Source organism: Bubalus kerabau, chromosome 4 (genome assembly GCF_029407905.1).
Source record: "Bubalus kerabau isolate K-KA32 ecotype Philippines breed swamp buffalo chromosome 4, PCC_UOA_SB_1v2, whole genome shotgun sequence".
NCBI classification, from domain to species: Eukaryota; Metazoa; Chordata; class Mammalia; order Artiodactyla; family Bovidae; genus Bubalus; species Bubalus kerabau.
The window spans coordinates 75,365,439-75,382,884 of record NC_073627.1 but is presented as its reverse complement, the minus strand read 5'-3'; the positions used below and the strand labels follow the sequence as shown (position 1 = coordinate 75,382,884).

The 17,446-nt window shown below is 41.8% G+C and overlaps 1 protein-coding gene across 13 annotated transcripts in view; it reads left to right on the top strand.

Moving 5' to 3' along the window:
• The window catches only part of EXTL3 (exostosin like glycosyltransferase 3), a 128,512-nt gene that overhangs the window by 104,358 nt on the left and 6,708 nt on the right, over positions 1–17,446 (top strand). For all 13 annotated transcript variants that reach the window (XM_055577751.1, XM_055577742.1, XM_055577745.1 and 10 more), the window contains 2 exons: positions 5,967–6,111; positions 10,488–10,616. In XM_055577751.1, coding sequence (XP_055433726.1) covers positions 5,967–6,111; positions 10,488–10,616 — 274 coding nt within the window. The remainder of the gene's footprint in view (positions 1–5,966; positions 6,112–10,487; positions 10,617–17,446) is intronic.

The window sequence follows — 17,446 nt, the reverse complement described above, 5'->3', positions numbered from 1 at the left end:
ACCCACCCAGTGGCTTTAGTGCTTACAGGGCTGTGCAGCTGCCCCCGTAATCTGCTCAGAGCTCCTCAGCACCATCAGAAGAGGCCTTGACCCCATTAGCAGTCATTCTCTGTTTTTCTCCGACTCCTCTAAAGCATTGGCAACCATTAATGTACTTAGTTTCTCTGTAAGTTTCTCTGTTACAGACATCCCATATAAGTGGTACCGTGTAATATGTGCTCCTTGGTAACTGGTTTCTTTCACGTAACAGTGCTTTCAGCGCTCATCTGTCTCGTAGCATCTGTCAGTACTTCACTCTGTACGGATGTACACGTTTTGTTGGCTCCCAGGTGGCTCAGTGGTAGAGAACGTGCTTGCCAATGCAGGAGGCGTGGGTTCTACCCCTGGGTTAAAGTTCCCTGGAGAAAGAAATAGCAACTCACTCCAGTATTCTTGCCTGGGAAATCCCATGGACACAGGAGCTGGCAGGCTGCGTCCGTGGGGTCGCAGAGAGTTGGACACGACGGAGCACACACGCACACATTTTATTTGTCCATTTTTGGACACTTGGGTCATTTCTGCTTCTTTGCTATTGTGAATACTGCTATGAACATTAATGTACATGCTTTTTTATATGACTATTTATAGATACATACTTGCTTTAACATTTTGAAGAACTCCCAGCCTGTTTTCCAGAGTAGCTGCACCATTTTATATTGTACCAGCAGCGAATGAGGGTTCCAATTTCTCTGTGTCTTTGTCGACACTTGATATTTTCTGTAATTATAGCCCTCCTACTGGGTGCAAAGTGGTATTTCAGTGTAGTTTTGATTTGCATTTCCCTAATGACTTAGGATAATTGCTCATCTTTTCATGTATTTAGGAATAAACTTACATATCTTCTTTGAAGAGATGTCTATTTAGATACTTTGCTGTTTGTTATTTGGGTTGTCTGTTTTTTTTTTTTTTTTTAAACTTTAAACTTTTTGTTTTGTAGTGGGAAATAGCCAGTTAACGTTGTGGTAGTTTCAGGTGAACAGCAGAAGGACTCAGCCATATATCTATGTGTATCCATTCTTCCGGAGAAGGCAATGGCACCCCACTCCAGTACTTTTGCCTGGAAAATCCCATGGATGGAGGGGCCTGGTGGGCTGCAGTCCATGGGATCGCTAGAGTCGGACATGACTGAGCGACTTCACTTTCACTTCTCACTTTCATGCATTGGAGAAGGAAATGGCAACCCACTCCAGTGTTCTTGCCTGGAGAATCCCAGGGACGGGGGAGCCTGGTGGGCTGCCGTCTATGGGGTCGTACAGAGTCGACACGACTGAAGCGACTTAGCAATCCATTCTTCCCCAGACCGCCCCCCCACCATCCAGGCTAGCACATAACATCTAGCAGAGGTCCTTGCTATACAATAGGTCTTTGTTGGGTTTCTGTTTTAAATATAGCAGTGTGTACATGACTGGTTTGTCTTTTTATTTTGAGTTGTCAGAGTTCTTTGTATATTCTAGGTACAAGTCCCTTATCAGGGATAATGATCTGTAATTTTTTCCTCTTATTCTGTGGGTTGTCTTTTCACATTCTTGATGGTGTCCTTCAAAGCACAAAACTTTTCATTTTAATGAAGTCCAGTTTCTCTAGGTTTTCTTTGGTTACTTGTCCTTTTGGTGTTATATTTAAGAAACCATGCAATTCATTTTTATTGTGTTTTTACAAAAGCACGACCAAGCCCAGGGAAAATTACTTCTTCGCCACATAGTTTGAGAAACACTGGAGTAGATATCCTTGGGGATCTCGTTCAAATGAAGTATAGATCCAGGACGGAGAACTCTTTTCTCTGTGCTTTTGTTTCGGGCACTGAGAGCCTGGCCGACCCCTAGCTTCCGGACTTCCAGCTTAGGTGGGTAAGTGCAGATGCTTAGATGAAAGGAGCAGCAGCTTTACCGCTGTATTTGTCTTAGGTCCGTGTGTAGTCACCTGGCACATTTCTGACAAAGTGGAACATCTGCTCTTCCTCCCCCTCAGCCAGCCTCTCATTTCCTCTGACCTCCTCCTACCACTATGTTACTGAGGCGAGAATCTGTTGTTAGCAGTTGTGAAAATCCCACTGGATTTCACATTATCATAATAATAAGTAACCAGCTCTCTTGCCTTGATTTTATGAAAGGAAACAAGCCCTGTGATCGTAGCAGATGGGCCTTCGCCAGCACAGCTATGGTTATTGATGGTGACGGGAGGGACGGCAAGGTGGGGTGTTTCCGATACAGCATGATGTGCTTGAGAGCCTGCTGAGGGACTGGAGGCTGTGCACAGAGTCATGGGGTGTTCACAGGAGAATTGCCGATCAGCGCTAGATCCCAAGAACGATTAGATAAGCAGTCCTGCTTTGATGAGTTTGAAGCTTATTAAGATAACTGGTGTTTGCTATCTTCTGTAGAACGCTCTTGATTTAGAAAGATTTTTGATCTTTTCCATTTGTCACCAGATTTCCAAGTGGTGAGAGAATAATGGGAAGCCTTATAACTGATGGTATTGAGTATTTTTTCATGTGGTCAGTGACCATCTGTTTATCTTCTTTGGAGAAATGTCTGCTTAGATCCTTTGCCTTTTTATTATCAAGTGGTTAAGAGTCTCTTACCATCATTAGAAATTTGAAGTTTAGTCTCTGGTTATAAGACAAGTGAATTATCTCTGACTCTACTTCCAAATCTTCTATTACCCTGAGTATTCTCTCATTTGTTTGGGCATCCTTTGATCTAAAAACTTTGCTTTCGAATTAGGGTTTTCATCTTTTCCATATGTATGCCTAGGAATGGGATTGCTGGATTACATGATAACTCTGTTTTTAGTTTTTTAAGGAACCGCCATACTGTTCTCCGTAGTGGCTGTACCAATTTACGTTTCCACCAAGAGTGTAGGAGGGTTCCCTTTTCGAAAGGATACACGCGTTCTGACGTTCGCTGCAGCACTGTTTACAGCAGTTGAGACATGGAAGCAACCTAAATGTTGATACCCGCAGATGAATGGATAAGGAAGATGTGGCATATAGATACTGTGGAATATTTTTCAACCATAAAAATAATGAAATAATGCCATTTACAGCAACATGGATGGACCTAGAGGTTATCAGACTAAGTGAAGTAAGTTAGAGAAAGTCGAATATCATATGATATCACTTACATGTGGATTCTAAAAAAAAAATGATGCAAATGAACTTATTTACAGAACAGAAATAGACCGAGACATAGGAAACTTAATGGTTCCAAGGGGGAAAATGGGGGGAGGGCTAAATTTAGGAATTTGGATTTAAAAGATACACACTACTATACATGTGTCATTTCGCAGAGCCGTACACGGCTGAGCGACTAACATGCACATGTATGTAAAATAGATAACAAGGACCTGCTGTGCAGCACAGGGAGCTATATTCAATATCTTATAATAACCTTTAATGGAAAAGAGTCTGAAAAATAATATATATAACTTAGTCAATTTGCTGTGCACCTAAAAATTGTAAATCAGCTGTACTTTGATTTAGAATCAGTAAATAAATACATCCATAGAAACTGTCCCTCTGGCAAAAGATAACGTGGATCTTGGCTGACTTCAGTTTATGTAGCAAAGAAGGAAATAGTATGTTTTTAAGCGATGGATAAAGAGACCCAAGAGAACTGAAAACACGTATCTGTACAAAAACAGTCCCTGACTGTTCATAGCAGCATTATTTATAAGAGTCAGTAAGTATAACACGACTCAGCTTATATGAGGCACTCACAGTAGTCAAGTTCATAGAAACGAAGTAGAATGGCGGGTGCCTGGGACTAAAGGAAGGCAAGAATGCCAAATGTTCAATGGGTCAGGTTTTAGATTGGAAAGATGGAAACATTCTGGAGATAAATGATTGTGATGATCATTTAACAGTGGGAATATACTTAATGCCATTGAACTGTATACTTGAAAATAATTAAAATGGTAAATTTCATGTCATGTGTGTTTTGCCACACACCAAAGAAAAATCAGTTGTCAAAAAAGCTAAAAGGAGAAGTATAATCAGAATGTCCTTCAGCTGATGAATGGATAAACAAACAGTGGTATATCCATACAGTGGAATATTACTTGGCAACAGAAAGGAATGAAGTGCTGACACGTGCTGCAACATGAAAACAGGCTAAGTGAAACAAGCCAGTCACTAAAGGTCATATGCTGTGTGAGTCCGTTTGTGTGAAATGTCTGCAACAAGCAGAGCCGTGGACACAGAAGGTAGATTAGTGGTTGCCGTGGGAGACTGGGGTCGGGGGTGAATGGGGAATGACTGCTAAACTGCTAGTGGTTATGGAGTTTCTTTTCATTAATAGGGTATGAAAATATGCTGGAGTGGTGATGGTTGCATAGCTTTGTGAATATATTCAATACTAAACCCCAGCGAGTCATACACTTTTAAACAAGTGAGTCTGCTATGTGATTTATATCTCAATAAACTTTATTTTTAAAAAGAGCAAAAGTGTAAGCTTTGCAGTGAGAGATCATGGACTGGAAGGTAGGTTTCTATTCCTGGAGGCATTTGAAGGGATCAGTATTTTTAGGAGTGTTGATATAGCCTTCAGATATGCTGTTGGTATTTATTAACAATCCTTATATTCTGTAACTGTCTTAATATTTTATTAAAATATAGCTTTTTAGGCGAGTGTTTGGAAGTCTGTGTTAGGAGATAAACGAGGATAGAGGTAGGGGTTTGGGTGGGATGTGGCAGGACGCCCATCTAGACGGCTGCTATGTTGATATAAGTTGTAATTTCTCATTTTCTGGGCTAGACTGTGTGTCTGTGTGTGTCTGTGTATGCATCGTCAGTCGTGTCCAGCTCTTTGTGACCCCATGGACTGTAGCCTGCCAGGCTCCTCTGCCCTGGGATCTCAGGCAAGAATCCTGGAGTGGGTAGCCATTTCCTTCTCCAGGCATCTTCCCAACCTAGATATTGGACCCTCATCTCCTGCATCTCCTGCATTGACAGGTGGATTCTTTACTGCTGGACCACCTGAAAAGCCCATTGGAGTAGGTTAGTTGCTTTCAAACTTAACAGGAGAGGGACTCTTGAAATGAAATCTTGTGTGCTTTAGGAGCTGAGGTTTCATGAGTGATGAGGGACTTTGTTAGGCAGTTTGAATATCTGGTGGAGTGAGGTGGAGGGAGGTGGTGGTGGATCCTTTTTTATGGTACACCTGAAGCACTTCTGCAAGACTGGATTTCAGCCTATGAAACGGATTTTATTTGTTGTACCTTACCTAGAGGTAAGGTAAATTTGGAGATGTTAGAAAAATTTATCCTGGAAACATTCCCAACTTATTGCTTACATTTATGAAGCCTTTCATTTGTACGGTTCTGTAGACCACTGCTTTTCATGGTACAGGTTTCCACCTCAGCTCTGCTCCAATCAGAATTTTAGACTGTTGCACCTAACTCTAGGCAGCAGTCTCCTGTGGTTAGATCGGGGTCACTCAGTGAAAGAGGAGTTAAGTATACAATGTACATAGATTATGTACAAGTCCTACCATACTAGTATGTTATAATCTTTAAAAGTAAAGCTTAAGAAATTAAATAATATTAAAAAGAAATAGATATAAAAATTATCTTCTTCCTGCTTCTTAGCAGATTATTGTACTTACCCCATCCTGGCAACCTTTAACTGCCTTAGACTCCTTACAGCCTTTCTGTGTTTCTCCAGGTTGTTCTTTATGCAAGGGCTGGAGAGATGATGGCCACCAGCATCAATAAGTTAGAGGATTGATAAGCAGATGCTTATTAAGGAAACTGTGGGTGATACTTTGTTTTTATTGTGTTTGGTTTGTGATTGATTTGGTATATAAAATTAAAAAGAAAGTAACAGCTCAAAAAGAGAGATCCTGCAAAATAGAGGCAATAATTTTACACATTTCTGATAACCTTAGAGCTTTGTACTCATGTGTGTGCATATGCTTGTGTTTTATGAGGGTGTGGAGAGAAGCACGGGACCGCATTGTGGGTTTCCCTGGCCGTTACCATGCGTGGGACATCCCTCATCAGTCCTGGCTGTACAACTCCAACTACTCCTGTGAGCTGTCCATGGTGCTGACAGGTGCTGCCTTCTTCCACAAGGTAAGAAAGGGCCGGTAGGATTTGCATGACTTGGTCAGAGTTGAGCCTTTGTGTGGCAGTGAAATGCTGCTTTAAATAAAGATAACTCTCCTAATGCTTCTTACATACCCCTTGCTTGCTAGAATTACACTACTTCTATCTATAAAGACAGTAATCAAGATGATTATAGCAACTCTAGAATGAAGTCAGGATGGGAAGGCTGCTGCATTGGCCATTAGAAAATCAGTTTATCTTCCTGAGCATTGGCTCTACCTCTGTAAAACTGAGAGCAGTGGGGCAAAACATTTTCCAGTTTCCCCACAGCCATTCTGGACATGGCCTGGCCAACAAAACGCTGAATGTAGCCCTCTCCTGATTCAGCCACCTCTGTCCCAGGCCCCACCACAAGCTTCTGTCCATTCAGGCTCTGCAAGTTCTGTTTGATTCCTTAGAGCTTTTAATTTTCACGTTGCTTCACGTCCAGATTTTTGTTGAATATTTAGGATGCAGACCCTTCCAGTCATTACTCCTCTCTTGTACTGTTGTTGCTAAACTGTTCTGTTTTCTTGCTCCTGACTCATCTTCTCTCTCCATTTCATCTGTTCTGTAAAATAGCCCCTGGGCACATGTGGCTGCTGAGCGCTTGAAACGTGACTGGTCAGTGCTAAGATGTGCTCTCAGTGTACAGTATTGTACATACCAGACTTTGAAAACTTAGCATGAAAGAAGGAGTGTAGACTATCTCATTAGTAGTTTTTTATATTGATTGTATGTTGGGGGAGTGAATGTTAGTTGCTCAGTTATGTCTGACTCTTTGCCATCCCATGGACTGTAGCCTGGCAGGCTCCTCCGTCCAAGGAATTCTCCAGGCAAGAATACTGGAGTGGTAGCCTTCTCTAGGGGATCTTTCCAACCCAGGGATCGAACCCATTTCTCCTGCATTGCAGGCAGATTCTTTACCATCTGAGCCAATAGGGAATGATTGTATGTGCTGCTGCTGCTAAGTCACTTCAGTCATGTCTGACTCTGTGCGACCCCATAGACGGCAGCCCACCAGGCTCCCCCGACCCTGGGATTCTCCAGGCAAGAACACTGGAGTGATTGTATGTGCAATTATTTTATAAAGTGCAATTATTTTGGATACACTGGTTTAAATTAAAATATGTTACTAATTAATTTTACTGTTTCTTTTTATTTCTTAAAACTGTGGCCACCAGAAAATTAAAAATGACAGATGGGACTGCTCCATACCTTCCCTCCCAGGTCCTCTCTCTGGGCTGTGAAGAGCCCCTGTTCTGGGATGGCCAAACTGCCTGTACCCCCACTTCACAAAAAACCTCCTCTGTCTCCTTGATCTGGTTGAAACCTGACTTTTCTCTGAGGACAGTGCTTCCCCTTCAGCCTGTTCCTGTGTTCCTTCCAGGGACCGTGATTGAGACTATTCATTTCCCCACACTTGTACCCTGGAGCCAGGTAGAGAGAACCATTCCACTGCTCACTGGTGACTCTTCTTGACAATTGCTTCTCACTTGTCATGTGAAATCACATTTGAGACTCGTCCTATCTGTCTTATTGCTCCATCTACCGACCTCCTAAGTCATCCCTTCATGGTCAGCAAAGATGTTACCACCTGGCCTGTCATCCTGATCTCCACTCCGTGCTCTCCTGAACAACCCAGCCAGGACCCTGTCTCCCTATAATTATTGAAGTACTATACTTCTTCCCTGGTGGCTCAAATGGTAAAGCGTCTGCCTACAATGTGGGAGGCCCAGGTTCAATCCCTGGGTCAGGAAGATCTCCTGGAGAAGGAAATGGCAACCCACTCCAGTACTCTTGCCTGGAGAATCCCACGGACGGAGGAGCCCAGTAGGCCACAGTCCATGGGGTCGCCAAGTCGGACACGACTGAGCGACTCCACTTCTTCACAGGGCTCTACTTCTGTCTAGCGCTTTTCTTTTTTTTTAAATTTGGTTCTTATTTTACACTGGAGTGTGGTTGATTTCCAGTGTTGTGTTTCAGGTGTGCAGCAAAGTGATTCAGTTACACATGTTACACACGTAGCTGTTCTTTTTCAGAGCCTTTTCCCATAAAGGTTATTACAGAATATCGAGTAGAGTCGCCTCTGCTCTCAGTAGCTGCTTGTTGGTGGTCTAGTTTATGTATAATTGCCGAGCACTCTTCTTATTTTGTGCTGTCCTTACGTCCCCTCAAGCTCTTGTGGCTTTTCTTAGCATCCATAAGCTGGTGATTTCCAGCCTTGCCTTTCCTTGAGAGCTTTACTTGTAAATTTATTTTCAGAACATTCCTGTATTTCTCCCTAGTACTTCAAACTGAACTTTTCTCCCAAAAGTTTCCTTGTTTGCCCTTTGGAAGAAACTAAGGTGGCCTTCCCTAGTCTAGAGCAATCAAGTTATTTTTTCTTTTTACTGTAAGTGCCTATCAGTAAAAACTTTTGGTACCTCACAAATGTATGTATGTATAAATTATAGTATGTGTACTATACTACCATACTTACAGAAATTTTTATATGGCTGAGATAAGATGAAACAGTTTAAAAATAATAGTCTCACTAAATTCTTAAATTTTAGTGAGAGCAATGACTGAACATGCCTTATTATTTTTGAAAATCTTGATTTGACACTTTGTATATTGGCAGGTCAGTGTTCTGTTTCTAAATTGGTCTGTTTCTAAATTAAGCACATTTCTAATACTTTGTTTTAATCACTGTCCCTGGAAGAAATACCTTATTGCCCTGCTTCCAAAGTCCTGATGCTTATCTACCAATTTGGTAGTCTTTTGTTGAAATTGTTGAATTTTCATCTTCTATGGCGCCATTCAATTTTTTTAAGCAAACTAATGAGCAGAAATTGCATTTTATATTTTAGAGTAGGTTCTAAATTCACTGAAACTTTGAGAAGATTTTTAAACAGGTTACAAAGTTTTTCTGTATTTTAAAAATTTATTTTTGGCATAAAGATAATATAATAGTGGAAATACTTCTAAATATTTGTTTTCATAATGCTTTCACCATATACTTTTAAGTCAGTTCTTTTTTCTTATAATGTCATGTTTCCCTTGATAAAGATATGGATTTTTAATTAATAAATCTTCTTATTAGCATGCTAATGATAGGCAGTGGCCAGTTAAAGGGTCAGCCTGTCTTTTCGTAAAAGAAAGATGTGTAATTCATCTTTTAAGTTCACCATCTCTTAAGTATTTTGTCACAAGATAACCAGCAAACCACTGCTGCTGCTGCTGCTAAGTCACTTCAGTCGTGTCCGACTCTGTGCGACCCTATGGATGGCAGCCCATTAGGCTCCTCTGTCCCTGGGATTCTCCAGGCAAGGATACTGGAGCGGGTTGCCATTTCCTTCTCCAATGCAGGAAAGTAAAAAGTGAAAGTGAAGTCGCTCAGTCGTGTCCGACTCAGCGACCCCATGGACTGCAGCCCACCAGGCTCCTCCGTCCATGGGATTCTCCAGGCAACAATACTGGAGTGGGTTGCTATTTCCTTCTCCAGGTGGTCTTCCCAACCCAGGGGTAGAATCCACATCTTCTGCATTGGCAGGCAGATTCTTTACTGCTGAACCACCAGGGAGGCCCTTGAATTTTAAGTACATGTAATTCTATTTTTAATAATGGCTGTTTTTCATAACAAGGTCAGAAAATTCCTAAACTCCCTGAAAGCTCAGCAGTCGATTCATTGCTGGTGTGAGCCAGTGTGCACCTGTGGACCTTGTGGGGCATGTTAAGAGCTTAGGCTTAATCTGAGTGAGATGAGAAGCCATTGAGGGGTTTGGAGTAAAGGAGGCCCATGTTTTAACACGATTGCTCTGCTGTGCTGAGGATGGGCTAGAGGGAGCAAGAAGGCAGCAGGGAGGCCGATCAGGAGTCTGTGAACAGTGTGGGCCAGGGATGAGGGTGGCTTCGGGCAGGGCTAGCCTGTGCCCAGACTGAGAAGTGAGGCGCTGCCGGATCTGCCATCTCATTACTCAGTGACTTACTGAGGTCTGAGAAGATAACCGGACTTTCCCCCTCGCTTACCCTTGCTTTGTCAGAGAGAACGTTGTTCAGCTGAACGAGCGTCCAACCGAATTTAATAGATGTTTATGTTGTTGCAGAATCACTGTGGTACCAAGGAGACTGCATGAAGGTTTGTTTCTCAAAGAGGGTGATAGTGGCAGTTTGGATGGGCTGATTCTTCAGTGCGGAGGATCTGCCTCGCAGGTGTTCAGCATCCCTGGACCCGCCTCCCTAAGTGCCAGTGGTGCTTCCTGGAGATCGCCACCCCCAGCCTCCCCCACAACATGCTTCCTAGCGCCCTGTGCGTATTTTCGCTGAAAGGCTAAGAACTGTGGTCTCTAATACAGGATGTGCTTCTGTTTCTGCCCTGGCAGTATTATGCCTACCTGTATTCTTACGTGATGCCCCAGGCCATCCGAGATATGGTGGATGAATACATCAACTGTGAGGACATCGCCATGAACTTCCTCGTCTCCCACATCACTCGGAAACCCCCCATCAAGGTAGGGCCCCGCCGTGTACGGGACTGGGGTGCGTGTGTACTCAGCTCACTTACTTTGTAGTTGTGCAGTGCGTAACTCAGCGTACTTCAGAGTCCTCGTCTGTGAAACGGGATGATGAGGCCACCAGCCAAATAGGATCACTTCAGGGTTTAATGAGGGCCTTCACTTCCTAAGGTGTAAATGGAGAGAAATTAGTGATTGGAATTTGAATGGGGAAATGTTACATCTTTAATTTTCACTGATCTTGAGTTGGAATTTATCCTTTTTATCAGTTATAAAACAGGCTGTAATTCATAAGAGGATTGGTGGTAACTGATTTTTCACCAGAACTCATAGATACTTTCCTATCACGTTACGTTTATTGTGAAGTATTGTTAACTTTCCTCACTTCTTTGAAATTATGGCAGTTACTAACTTTTCCCTGGATTGTGTTACCTCTAAAAGAGAACATGTATTTCTGTGTTTCAGTATTACTTGTTTCCTTTGTTGTTGTTCAGTCCTTAAGTCGTGACTCTTTGCAACCCCATGGACTGCAGCACACCAAGCTTCTCTGTTCTCCACCATCTCCCAGAGTTTGCTCAGATTCATGAGAAGGCAATGGCACCCCACTCCAGTACTCTTGCCTGGAAAATCGCATGGACTGGGAGCCTGGTAGGCTGCGGTCCATGGGGTCGCTAAGAGTCGGACATGACTGAGCAACTTCACTTTCACTTTTCACTTTCATGCCTTGGAGAAGGAAATGGCAACCCACTCCAGTGTTCTTGCCTGGAGAATCCCAGGGACGGGGCAGCCTGGTGGGAGGCCGTCTATGGTGTCACACAGAGTCGGACACGACTGAAGCGACTTAGCAGCAGCAGCAGCAGCAGCATGTCCATTGAGTCAGTGATGCTATCTAACCATCTCATCCTCTGCCATTTCCTTTGTAATTTCTTATATTTTACATGTCTAAAAGCATTCTAAGGAGGGTCCATAGGCTTCCCCAGACTGCCAAACCAGAATGGGAGGTGGTGTGTCCTTGGCACCCAAAATGTAAGAATTTCTGTGTATAAAACTCTAAGAATAGTGCCTGGCACATAAGTTCTTCATAAGGTATTTATACAAAACAAAAGTACCCCCCAAATTGTAGAAATTTGAGTTCTTTCTCTGTCTTTGAGTTGGTGAGTAGACTTGACCAGACTGGTACCAATTTCATACTTGGTGCACATAAAGACCAGTCCCATCACTGTCTCTGTCATTATTGTAGATTCAGACAGGTGGAAGCTCTCCTGGTGAGGGCTACGGTAAAGGCCTTGTAACAGTTAATACTAGAGAGTCTGTCAGTTCCAATTAATAGTGTTTATGACTGTGCTCTGTCAGTGTCTTATGTTATGGATTCACTCCTGATGTCCTTATATTATTATCATCAAGTCGTATTATTTAATTTTATAAAATAATTTTAACTTCATGGATATCATTAAGACCATGAGTAAATAATAATTTGGTGTATATTTCATTCTTCTTATTGTACGTTTTGAATATAAGTTCTAGACTAAGTAGCCACTAGGCTGTACAAATGATGATGGTCAAACTGTATCTTTAGTTTTAAGCAAGAGTGGTAACTAGAGAACACTGATTCCAGCAACAAAGCAAAACAGACAAGTAGAGAAGCCCCTGGGCCTTTATGCATTCATTCATACCTATTCCAGCCTTTTGCCAAGTGTGGCTCAGGGTCATAACTTAACTCCTGGTTACCCCATAGTTTCTCACATTCTTTAGCCTTCTACTAAAGCCTTGTAAGAGAAGAATAATTAGCAAAATAATGCACCAAATTGTGTTTTTTTTTTTTTTAAACTCTGAATGATGATAGTATTTTTATATAAAATAACATGTTTTCCAGGTACAGTGGTAGATCTGATAGTAAATGATAAAAAAAGCATACTTCTTTGTGAATTCTAAGGAAGGGAGGCAAAGGTCTTATAAAGAAATTAGTGATTGGTGCACTTTTCTGTTCCTTATTTATCCTTTCTTGTGTAACCAGGGACTTGACTCCAGCGAGATGTTTGCTTTCTAATTATAACTCCCTATTAGATCATAAGACATTATTCATGAAAATTTAAAGTATCTGAGTGATTAGGTACCTAATAATACCATCAGTCACAGTAAGCACTCACAGACAGGGTGCATTTTTCATCCTCATGGAAGCATGTTTGTTCTGTTATTAGGCCAATGTTTCATTGGTTAAACATCTCTCCAGTATAGAGAATGAGGTGTAAATAATTTGCTTATGGTATACATGATTCTTTGGCTACCTGATGTGAAGATCCGATTCAGTGGAAAGACCCTGATGCTGACAAAGATTGAAGGCAAAAAGAGAAGGGGGCTGCAGAGGATGAGATGGTTAGATAGCATTACTGACTCAGTGGACATAAATCTGAGCAAACTTGGGGGGATAGTGAAGGACAGGGGAGCGTGGCATCGCAGAAAGTCAGACATGACTTACCGACTGAACAACAAAAGTGAAAACTGGAAAAATTACAATGACTTTTTAAAGTCAGAGGCTCAGTAAGTTGAGCCTGTCTTCAAATTCTGAGTCCAGTTATTTACTTCATATTATAGAACCAGTTTGAACTCAGTATTTTCATTAATTTACCTAATTTTATCAGGTATATATACTATTTTATATTATAAAGTAGTAATTTTTTTTTTTTGCTTTAAATACTTCAAATTTTCACTGTCCCCTCCCTTGTTATAATTAGGAAAGCATGACTGTTTTAGGTGATAGCTATATTCTTTCAATAATGTTAATATCTTGTCAATATTGACTAAATAAACCACACAGGGTTAATTTCATCTTGTTCCTTTGAATAATGTACTATTATTTTTTTGAAGAGGAGAGATCTAGTATGTAAATAGACTTCATTCAGAATAAAGGATGAAAAACTCATAAAGCATTGAGAAGACGGGTGGAGATGGCTTATGGGATAAGGAATTAGAGAGAGAATACATAAGTAAGTGTCTTAATATTAATGCTGAGTAAGTTCTCAACATCTATTCAAGATTTTCCTTACCATTACTAAGCAGAACTTTACTTAGACTAAATTACTTGAAATATTCCTGTGTAAAATATAATCCATGATGTTGCTTTAGTAAGTGTTCAAACTTCAGTTTATACAATTTACTTTATTCTTCTTAATTTTTTGTATGTTTTATTATACACACACACACACACACACACACACACACATATATATATAGTTGTTGTTTAGTTGCTCAGTCATGTCCAACTCTTTGTGACCCCATGAACTCCAGCACACTAGGCTTCTCTGTTCATTACTGTCTTCCTGAGTTTCCTCAAACTCATGTCCACTGAGTCAGTGATGCCATCCGACCGTCTCATCCTCTGTTGCCCCCTTCTCCTCTTGCCCTCAGTTTTTTCCCCGCTCTCTCTCTGTGTATATTATGTAGCCACTGGACCACCAGGGAAGTTCCTATATATAGATTTTTTTTTTAATAAATGTACTGGGGTTGCAATCACAACATTTTTTTAGTAGTGGGTTACATGATTAAAAACATTTATTTGGAAACCACCGCTTCAGTGAAAATACCTTTATTAAAAGAGCATATATAAGGAGAAAATGCCTTATAAAAGCAGTATAAAAAGCAGTATACCTTTTTGAGTCACTTGCAGGTTAAGAGACTTTTCTCCCTGAGGTTGAGTGCTGGCGTCTGAGATGAGGTACAGGGAGAACAGAGTAGAGTACTGGACACAGACGTGGTTTGATGACAGCCTGCCTTCTCTGAGCCCTGACATCTGTCTCCTGCTGCAGTCGAAGCTGATGGGGAGGGTAGTAAGTGGCACACTGTTGCCTGTAAACTGGAAGACGGCTAGAGAACTGCCGGCGGGTGGGAGGGTGGCGGAAGGGGATGGTGGAGTCCTGTGGAGGGACCTCTGGGGGTCATGGCTCCTTCAGAGTTTTATCTCTGGTGTGAGTGTCCCTTGGCGCCCTGGCCTGTGGTTATGATCACTCCTCAGTTTCAACTCTAGCAACTGGACTTCTGATGGCTGATACTGGCTGTGGGTGGTAAGTATTCTTCAGCTGGAATTAACAGGATGGGCCATCCAATTTTAATTGTTTTCTCAGTTTATCATAGTAATAATAATTTTAAAATTATTCAGGAAAAAAATATATTCAGAAAGAAAATAGAACATGCAGATTTAAAAAACCTAAATAGAACTACTGGAAATGAAAATTATAGTTATTAAAATGACAGTCTTCGTGAATGGGATAAAATGATAAGACAGCTGAAGAGAAAGTTAATGACCTAGTAGATGATGCGTGAATAATGTGAATACATTTCTGAGAAGGTATTATGGAGATATAAGGAGATGGAAGATAAGAAAGATGAAGAGATGTGAAGGCTGTAAAATCTAACACAGTGCCAGAAAGGGAAGACTGGAGAGATGGGAGGGGCAGTCTTGAAAATATAATATGAGAGTTTCCAGAGTTTATTGACTGCATGGGGCCTTCTCTGGTGGTTCCTGCAGTGTGTTAGACTGGAATTCGATACCTGGGCTGGGGAGATCCCCTGGAGAAGGGAATGGCAACCCACTACAGTATTCTTGTCTGGAGAATCCTATGGACAGAGGAGCCTGGTGGGCTACAGTCCACGGGGTCACAAAAAGCTGGACACAACTAAGCAAAACGCACAACATTGACTGCATGAATACTCTAGCAAATATTACACTTAATTGTGACAGTTTAGAAGGTCCCTGTTGAAGTCAGTAGTAAGATAAGGTTTGGTTCAGTTCAGTTCAGTTGCTCAGTCGTGTCCGACTCTTTGCGACCCCATGAATCACAGCACGCCAGGCCTCCCTGTCCATCACCAACTTCTGGAGTTCACTCAAACTCATGTCCATCGAGTCAGTGATGCCATCCAGCCTCTCATCCTCTGTCGTCCCCTTCTCCTCCTGACCCCAATCCCTCCCAGCATCAGAGTCTTTAACAGTGAGTCAGCTCTTCGCATGAGGTGGCCAAAGTATTGGAGTTTCAGCTTTAGCATCAGTCCTTCCAATGAATACCCAGGACTCATCACCTTTAGGATGGACTGGTTGGATCTCCTTGCAGAACAAGGGACTCTCAAGAGTCTTCTCCAACACCACAGTGCGAAAGTATCAATTCTTCGGTGCTCAGCTTTCTTCACAGTCCAAGTCTCACATCCATACATGACCACTGGAAAAACCATAGCCTTGACTAGACAGACCTTTGTTGGCAAAGTAATGTCTTTGCCTTTTAATATGCTGTCTAGGTTGGTCATAACTTTCCTTCCAAGGAGTAAGTGTCTTTTAATTTCATGGCTGCAGTCACCATCTGCAGTGATTTTGGAGCCCCCAAAAATAAAGTCTGTCACTGTTTCCACTGTTTCCCCATCTATTTCCCATGAAGTGATGGGACCAGATGCCATGATCTTCGTTTTCTGAATGTTGAGCTTTAAGCCAACTTTTTCACTCTCCTCTTTCACTTTCATCAAGAGGCTTTTTAGTTCCTCTTCACTTTCTGCCATAAGGGTGGTGTCATCTGCATATCTGAGGTAATTGATATTTCTCCCGGCAATCTTGATTCCAGCTTGTACTTCTTCCAGCCCAGAGTTTCTCATGATGTACTCTGCATAGAAGTTAAATAAGCAGGGTGACAATATACAGCCTTGACGAACTCCTTTTCCTATTTGGAACCAGTCTTTTGTTCCATGTCCAGTTCTAACTGTTGCTTCCTGACCTGCATACAGGTTTCTCAAGGTTACCCACTAAATAAATGGAGGTAGAGACCACATCCACATTCATGTGGTCAGGATAGCAGTTCTCCCCAAGTGTAAAATGTCGGTGTAACTCTAATCAAAATCCTATTAGGTGGCAATAAAATTAACCATCACACCATCAAAAAAAACCCCTAAATTCTAGTAGGATACTTTATTTGGTTTAATTTGGCTTGGAGTGAAACTTGACAAAGAGACCCTCAGATTTGTGTTGAAAGGCAAAGAGCCAGGATAGCTAAGGCGCTAGTGAGGAAGAGGGGAGCTGGCCCTGTCAGAAAGCGTGGCTCGGTGTTAAAGTACAGAATCAGGACAGATGCCTGTGATCTTGGCACAGAGACTGACAAAGGCAGTGCTACAGGGCAGAGTGCAGACTCAGGCCCGCCTGCACGGAAGCTTGACACGTGATAAAGGTGGCCTCTTGGGAATAGCACTTTCTGCATGGAACAGAAGTACATGTCATACACAAAGTAAATTCCAGATGGCTTAATAAACCAAATGTTAATAGCAAGCTTTAAAACTTGTAACAAAAAATACAGAAGTGTTTTTGTGATATAGACAAAGAGAAACAAAAAGTACAAAATCTGGAGGAGAAGATAGATTCGTTTGAATGTATTAAAGTTCAAAGCTTTGTTCAAAAAGCTCGATATCCAGATGTGACATTTGCAGTCCTGGCACATGGCAAAGAGTTGCTGCCGATAAAGGGCTTCCAAAGGAGAAGACGGCCCGGTCGATGCATTAAGCTTGTAAGAAAGTAGTTCAGTGTAGTAGAAACCTAGATGATTAATCAACATGTGGAAGGGTGCTGGTCTTCTGTAATAATCAGGGAAGTGGACGTTAAAACATTGTGATATAGTTTATACCATCAAGCAGAAATGAAAGTGTGATGGTACCAGACGGCAGTAAGGATGTGTAGAAATTGCAGATGTTGATCAGGGCTGGTGGGTGTACATTGGGACATTTATTTTGAAGAAAGTTTGGTTTTGTCAAGTATAATTGAAGGTCATGTTCCCCATGACATTGCAGGAGAGGAAAGGAGGGAG